Raw genomic sequence first — 8,483 nt, forward strand, 5'->3', positions numbered from 1 at the left:
CTAGCCCATCCTGATAATACATAGAGAGATGAAAAAAGCCAAAGAGCATTACTACACATTAACTAAGACTCATCGTTGACAAGAATGACATATGATGAAGTAACAAATACCTTATTTAATCCTGTTTGGCAAATCCCTTCAAGTATATGCATAAAGATATGTATATACAAATGAATTTGAGTTTTTTTCTTCTCTAAAGACATCATCATCATATACTCAGGTGGAGTAAAGATGTATATTCATGAGAGTGATTATTGGACTAAAGATGGTATACATATTTGAGAATATCTTACTAAATTTACATATAGTTAAGGTATTCATAAATGTATTTAGGAAGAATTTTCATAAATGTATAGTTCAAATTCAGTAAGGTATTCATGAAGTTCTTCCTAAATGCATAATTAGGAAGAATTTCATGATATAAGATTGTCTCAAAAGTGTTGTGCCAGAGGCTGAGGAATTGCCTAACGAAGTTAATCTCGGAGACCCAATCAGCCTATGTCGCGGGATGTTTATTTTTGGATAACATTTTGATAGCACATGAAATGTTTCATCGATTAAGCACAACAAGTCATGCAAAATAAATCTATGGTAATCAAAACGCATATGAGTAAAGCCTATGATAGAGTAGAATGAGCATTCATGCAGGCACTGCTCACAAAAATGGAGTTTGCTCCGCAATTGATTCAGTGGATGATGGAATGCATCACTTAGGTGCAGTGAAAAGTTTTACTGAATGGAGAAGCAAGAGGGCACATCCCTTACAGGGGATTGAAACAGGGAGATCTACTCTCCCCCACACTTATTTATCATGTGTAGAGAGGCTTTGATCACAAATATCCGGCAAAGCAAAGAGAGGAAAAAAGTTAACGGGTTTTGCAGGTGATAGTCTTTTCTTTTGCAAAGCGCAAAAGGAAGAATGTCAATCAATTCTACAAATCCCAAAAGACTATCAAACAGTTTTTAGTCAGCAAATAAGTTTTGCAAAATAATCCATCCAATTTGGTAAAATCATCCATCCAATTTGGTCATATCCAATTTGGCCATAGGATTAACGAAACAACTCGTATGGAGATGCACATGACATCTTAGGGATTCAAAAAATTGGAGGGAAGAGACATATTTCGAAAATCCAGAGAGTTTTATAGGATCCAAGAAACTCAGATTTTTGGGTTCTTACTAGGCATGTTCAGGTCCGGTTTCGATTTGTTTTTTTTGGTTTATGGGTATTTCGGTTTATAAAAATTAGCTACCATATTGAAACCATATCTAATTAGGTTTGGTTCGGTTTTTATACTACCGGTTTTCGGTTTATTCAGTTTTTGGTTTGGTTTCATATTATATGAGTTTTAAAGATATGAATGTTAAAGAGTCATGTTGTCAAAGCCATCATTTTTTTTTAAATCCCGGATTTAGCATCGACAGAAGGTTCTGTTAGTTTCTTCCTCTTTTGTCCTGAATATTGGTCTTATTAGCCATAGAATCTCCCATCTAAAATAAGTATAAGAGGGAATTAGTTGATTATGAAAAAGAGAAACAAAAAAAACGGTCAATGACTCGGTTTTTTACAGTTCTTCTTGTTCTCCCCTGTTTTTCCAAAGAAATTTCATGTTACTATGTAATTTCACAATTTCTAACAGCTTGTAAATTCAATCAAATCTAGATAATAGTTTAAGAAAAGAAAAAAAATTTATTATGACATACTTTCACTCCCAGTCAATAAAAGGAAGCAAAAAAGGTAAAAGAAGAAGGAAACTATTCCAAGAGAATAAGAAGTTTAGAGCCTTCCGATGCGGTGAGTTAAGTGTTTTTCAAATTAGGGATTATTTAATGTAAAATATATGATATTAATTATTAACAAGAAAGCTAACTTATATAACAGATCAATTATCATGTATCGTTATATAATGTATATATTTATATGTTTTTATTTTGATCAGTTTTGTTTGGTTTATTCGGTTTAAGGTTATAAACCTAACCATATCCATATCCTACAGTTTTTATAAAATCATAACCATTCGCTTTATATGGTATATACCAAAATTTAACCAGTCTATTTCGGTTCGGTTTAGTATTACCATATTGAATAGGTCTAGTTCTTACAGGAAATAATGCATAATAGAGTGAATCGATGGACAATTAAATTTCTTATGCAAGGCAGAAAGGAAGCAAATCAGTGGCAACAACAATGTCAAACCATGTGATGTCTTCGGTTACCAAAAACAAAGCATCAAAGTTAACAAGCATTGTATCTCAGTTATTGTGGAATTCAGAAGGGAATGGAACAGACGTACACTGGATTCCTTTGTGATAAGTTATGCCTACATAAAGATGATGAGATAACAGGAATTAGGACTTTGATGGACTTTAATACGGCTGTGTTGGGAAAACAATTTTGGCGCCTCATAGGAAAACCGGATTCATTATTTGTCAGAGTACTTAAAGGCCGGAAGGAAATTTTTTATAATATTGAGTATAGTTATCATTTATCTTTCTAAAGAAATATATTTTGCTCATTTTGACCTTTGAAGGCAAATTTGGAAACAAAAACTTGTTTTGGAGCTATTTGAAGCAATTTATCTTTAATTTATCAAAAAAAAATTATAAAATGTAGCACGAAATTAGTTAAAGTTATAAATTAGAATTTGATTTTGTATTACATGCTAGTTAAGATGATGTTATTTGATTTTGTAATCGGATTTTGAGTTATGCTAATTTGCAGAATCATATATCATAAGTTAAAAATACCGGTTACAATACTAGTAGTGATCATGTGAATAATAGTGTTATAAGTTATTTACGTGTTTACGCGAATGTTCTCAATGTTTTCCTGAAAGGCAACTGAAACTATGGTATTATGATGGGAAATGCAGTTAGGTTGTTTAAACAAAGGAGTTTTTGCAAAATTGACTGAAAACTAACCATGACTTTTTCGGATTATTCATTCCAAAAGTTTGGATTATTCACGAAAATGCCATAATTTTTTTTTTTTTTGAAAATACTTGTTTACTCAATCATCCTCATCTTCCTCTTTTATTTACAACATTATCATTATTATAAAATACACCAACCACCATGAACAACCAATTTCAATATCTAAATGCACCTAAAATCAACATCTACATCTTCATATTCTTATTTCTTACACACACAAACCATTTCCCTATCATTTCTTCGTCCTAAAATCCCAACTTTTTTTTTATTTCAAAAGCCTATAAGAGTTACTCAAGTTCATGATTATTGGTCAAGAATAAGTGGGTAACTTTCATTAAGAAATGATGTGTAATTGGAGAAGTTAAACATGAACCTCATTCGATCTAAGAATGATTTTTGAATTTTTTTCGGATCTGTTTGTCAGAGAAGACTTCCGTATAAGTATTCTCGCCGTAGAAGACTTATATGAAAGTTTTATGGTCAATGCATAAGTTAGTTTTGGAATTGACTTTATGTGTGTGTTTTAGAGACGAATTCCTGTAAGTCTTCCAACTTTTCTTTGTTAACAAAAAAAATCTCAAAAATACCAGAGGAGACTTACCGGGAAGTCTTCTCGGATAAACATGTTAGTTTTGAAATTGACCGAATTGTGTCAGAAATTTAATTTTCTCTCTCTACATAAGACTTTGATGGAAGTCGTCTCAACTGCCAGTGGAAGTCTTCTCACACTCGTTAAAAGTCATTTTAGATTACTTATGCAATTAAAAATTAAAATTAAAATATTTAATTTATCCAGATCTAGATTTTTATTCCGAGATTCTGGTCATACCTTTAGTTACGACTGAAGACTTCATGGAGGTCTTCTGGCTAAAACTAAATATTTAAGTTTTAATTTTCAATTGCAAAAGTAACCTAAGACGACTTTCAGTGAAAGTGAGAAGACTTTCACCGACAGTTGAGACTACTTCCATGGAAATCTTATGTAAAGAAGACTTTCATGTAAGTCTTCTAGAGAAAGACAAATTTCTGACACAATTCTATCAATTGCAAAACTAACCTTTTTTATCCAAGAAGACTGCTTCTCTGGTATTTTCGAGATTTTCTTAAAACAAAAGTAAGTCAATATTTACAAAGGAAGACTTCCACAAAAGTCTGATGTAGAGTAGACTTCTCTAGAAGTCTTCCTTTGTAAATTTGCAAATACAAAAGTGACCTACTTGGAATACTTCGTAGAAGTCTTCTACTGGAAGACTTCCTGGAAGTCTTCTACTGGAAGACTTCCTGGAAGTCTTCTACGTCAATGTGTAATAAACTTTCATTTTCTCTAAAATTAAAAAGACTTTTTAATATTTTCATGTTAATTCATGTATATTAGTCCATATTGGGGCTTTTGAATGAAATTTACAACTTAATTGGTGATAATTATGAGGTTACCAACATTCATGTTTATTAATGTCTCTAGCTAATCCTAGAATGTTTATTAAGAAGTATTCTACGTTAGTTTTTGTAAACTCGTATTTTTAAGAGTGTTAAGTAATTTTAATGGAATTTTTTAAAAATTTCAAAAGCGTTAAGTAATTTCAAGAATATCAATTCATGTGGTTTAATGTGTCTTCTTAGATCGTAAAATATTCATAAGATTTAATATTTCAGTTTTCACTTAAAATTTAATTTTTTCCGCTTAAATTTTAATTTTCCGCTTAAAATTTTCTGTTTATATTTTCAATTCTCGCTTAAAACTTAAGTCTTCCGAGAAGTCTTCACAGAAGACTTCTATTGAAAGTTGTATATGTTCTTTTCTTATGTAATGTTTGATTTTTTGTGAATTTAACTATGTTTTTTTAAGTCTTCTCGCTTAGTTTAGTAAATTTGACTAAATTTTTTTGTTATTGTGTTTTGCTATTGAAGTTGTATATAACTTCAATAATGTCAAGTACTTTTGACCAGATAATATGGTAGATATGAACATATTTGCCAATTTCTTTTCATTAACATCTCTTCAAATTTACAAAAAGAATCCACAACTAAAACAGTACACACACAAATCACATAACAAACCATTAACAAAACTATTATACTTAAGTTAGAGATCATTCCTCCACATAAATAAGCTTGGACTGCACTTGACATACACATCGTAAACTTTGATAGTCCTCTTGTTTCAGGTTTTTGAAGACTTCGTGGAAGACTTTCAGGAAGTCTTCTAGCTCATTATATGTTAGAATACTTCTGAGAAGACTTCTCTGGAAGTCTTCCAAAGTCTGACTCAGATCTGAAAAATATGCATATTCCAAAGCATTCAAATGGTTTCAAAATAAAGAAAATTTTCAAAATAAGATAAAAGTTTTAAGCAACAAAAGAATTTTTCAAAAGGTAAGAGCTTTAAGCACCAAGAGGTTACCAAATAAAGAAAATCATATTTAAAAATTTACTTTTAAAAGACTGGAAGATGACAACCATGTAATAAAAAAACCAGTAAAACAAGATAAATCAGTGAGAAAGACATGAGATAAAAATGAAAAAAAAATGATATAAAGTTTGGTGTTTTCAAGTTCAAAAAGATTACAGAAAGGTTTCAGAGTTTCAGAGTGAGGAACATTATATTTTTGTTGCAGCCGTTTAAGAGGAAGAGATAATATATAAATTTTTACATAGGGAGACAAAATTCAATAAGATTAAATATTTTCGATTCATAAGTCTTTTAGAGAAGTCTTCTAACCTAAAAAGTCTTATAGACCCTAAATTTACTATTCCCCAGAAGACTTCCGCATAAATCTTCTAGTGCATTATTTATTGGAGACTTACTTAAACCCTAAACTCAAAATAACTAACTAAGTAGAAACAAATACTTCATTGAAATTAAAATCGACTTTAAAGTGTTTAATATATACAAAACTAAACACATTGGTCAAATTTAATATTTTAAAAAAAAAATTAAGCTTCCAAAATCTAACCCTAAAAATACAAACAATACTACAACATATGTTACCAAACCATAAACCAAAGAATATTATGATACACTACATTCACTCATCTATGTTGAAAATAATTCAATTTTACTAGATGTTAATTTATATCATTTATTAATGTTTATAATTACATGATTTCAATATTTAACCCATCAAAATATTTTTTTATAAAATTTCTAAATTATTTTTAGGATCTAATTCTTGAGAAGACGACTTACAAAAACCACAGAATACTTACCCGAGTTATATTCGTAAAAATACATTCTGTTTTTATTTGTTTTTTTTAGTCATAATGAGTTGGTTGTAATTTCACTAGGTGTTTAAGTTACTTTTTCATTTGATTGTTAGGATATACTTTTGCATTTAAAATCAAGTTTTTAATCATTTTTCGAATTCCCATTAAACAAGAAGTTCTTTTTCCTGGATTTGTTCATGAATATTGGTTACATGGCCGGCTCGCATGAAACAAAAGTACTCTATGGTTTTCTTTCACTTTTCTTCCTAACCAAGTTTTGCATTCATTAGGAAAGAATGATATCTTTTGTATACATAATAAGAACATGCAGTATGAAAGCATCATTAGTTATAATATTTTGATTTTGATGTTTTCTGATTCAAATACTAAAATTTAGAAAACTGGGAAACATATTTGATTCAAGTGTTCCAACATATATGTTGTTTATAGATGTAGTCTAGTTTTATAAAAAGACTTAATTCAAAACTGAATAAAAATTACACCAAGACTAAATTCAATATATAATTTGGCAGTCACATTCTCTAAACGAAACCTTGAACCAAAATCAATTAGAAACAAATAAAACTGAATACCCATACACATTTTTGTTGGACCTTCCAAAACAAATTAGCCACTCAACCTCTCTAAAACTTAAACCCTGCATAAAAAGTACCAAAGCACATGGTATATTAGTAAACGTTTAATTTTGACTATATACTTTAACTAATTTCAAATTTTCAGAAGATGTTTACATCTTTAACCAAACAAATCCTAATACCGATCGATAACCCCCCGGACTTTTTTGCCATTTAAAATAAAAAGTAATGTTGTACACTTACGTGGAACAGTCCATGCTAGAGGAGATAGGGAAGCTGAGATGTGTGTTGCAAAGAGGAGGAAGCTCTTGGATCTTATCAGCCAACATCGGAGGCGTATAACCTCTCGTCATCATCTCAACACAATTACACAGAAGTCTCGGATTCTCTTTTTTGTGCTTGGCAATTATGTTAAGTTTTGCGATATGGACACAACATTTCTTACCGGGTTTGTAATAATTGCCCGTGAGAAATTCAAGACAATAAGAGAAATAATCATATGTGTATGCACAAAACGGTACGTACGAGTGAACTCGAATCATTAGCCTTGTATGATCGGAGACCACGAGAAGTAGTGAAAGTACGACTAATGTTGTCGTGTGTCTATTCATTTCTAAACTTTGAATTGATGTAAATGAGACACTGTTAGATTAGTTTATTATATAATTAAGAAGCAATATATGTATAGTGTTTAGTATTAGTCACATTTATTTCATGAACTTTTGGTTTTGCTGATGGTTAGATCATCGTTGACGTATATGCCATTGAAAACAATACAAATCGAATGAACTATATATAGAGGGAACGATAATTACTTGTATTATATTCGTAGTCTCTTTTAGCTCTAGAATATACCAGTACGTTTAGCATTTTTGGGACAAAGTTTATAATTCAAATTGTCATAAAGCCTCCAAAATATTAGAATTTTGAATTTTTAAAATTATGTGAAAATACTAAAGTTGGTAAAATAAATATACTCCTTCCAAACGCATATAAATTTACATACAAATAGCATTAAATCAAATTTTTGTTCAAAAAATAGCATACAATAGACAAAAATAAAAAAATAGCATTAATTAAAATCACTACAAGAAAACATATTTATTACAAGGGTCATATTTCTTGTTAATTCGTTGTAATAGAAGGGTTACAACGAATTAACAAGGAATAGCGTTTCGTTGTAAAACGTCCGTCGTAATGCAAGATTAAAAGCGAAAGAGAGTATTTCGTCGTAGTTTCGTAGTTACGCTTCATCGTAAAAGACTCGTATAGTTTCCTTGTAAAGTCGTCTTTAAGTACTTGTACAATTTACGACGAATTTACAAGTCTTTTAATGTAAAGTCCTTGTAATATTTACGAGGAATTTACAAGTATTTCCTAGTAAATTTTCCGTAAAGATTACGATGATTTTACAAGGAAATACTTGTAAAATCCTCGTAATCTTTACGAGAAATTTACATCTCATTGTCATATTATTATATTATTATGAAATATTCAAAATCAAAATATATAATTTATAAAATAAAATATTTTTTTTAAAAAAATATATAAATGTCATAAAATAATATTCAAATTAATAATAGAAAAAAAAAAAAAAATTGAAAAATAAAAAGCTAAAGGAGGACGCCGTCGAAGTAGTTGTTGGAGGTGTTTCTTCATGGAGAGTCTCGTACTTCATCTATGGGTTCCGTCTCGAAAAGTAGGATGAAGTCGTCCTTGTGGCTTCATTGATGAAGCATATTCATACCG

At 30.0% G+C, this 8,483-nt stretch overlaps 1 protein-coding gene across 1 annotated transcript; it reads right to left on the reverse strand.

Moving 5' to 3' along the window:
- Positions 1–6,973: 6,973 nt before the first annotated feature.
- LOC106326291 (non-specific lipid-transfer protein 13) lies at positions 6,974–7,401 on the reverse strand. The gene has a single exon (XM_013764304.1). It carries the CDS (start codon positions 7,343–7,345, stop codon positions 6,974–6,976), a length of 372 nt encoding a protein of 123 aa, XP_013619758.1. The 5' UTR covers positions 7,346–7,401.
- Positions 7,402–8,483: the final 1,082 nt, after the last annotated feature.

The sequence above is a fragment of the Brassica oleracea genome, chromosome C2 (assembly GCF_000695525.1).
Source record: "Brassica oleracea var. oleracea cultivar TO1000 chromosome C2, BOL, whole genome shotgun sequence".
Taxonomy (NCBI): Eukaryota; Viridiplantae; Streptophyta; class Magnoliopsida; order Brassicales; family Brassicaceae; genus Brassica; species Brassica oleracea.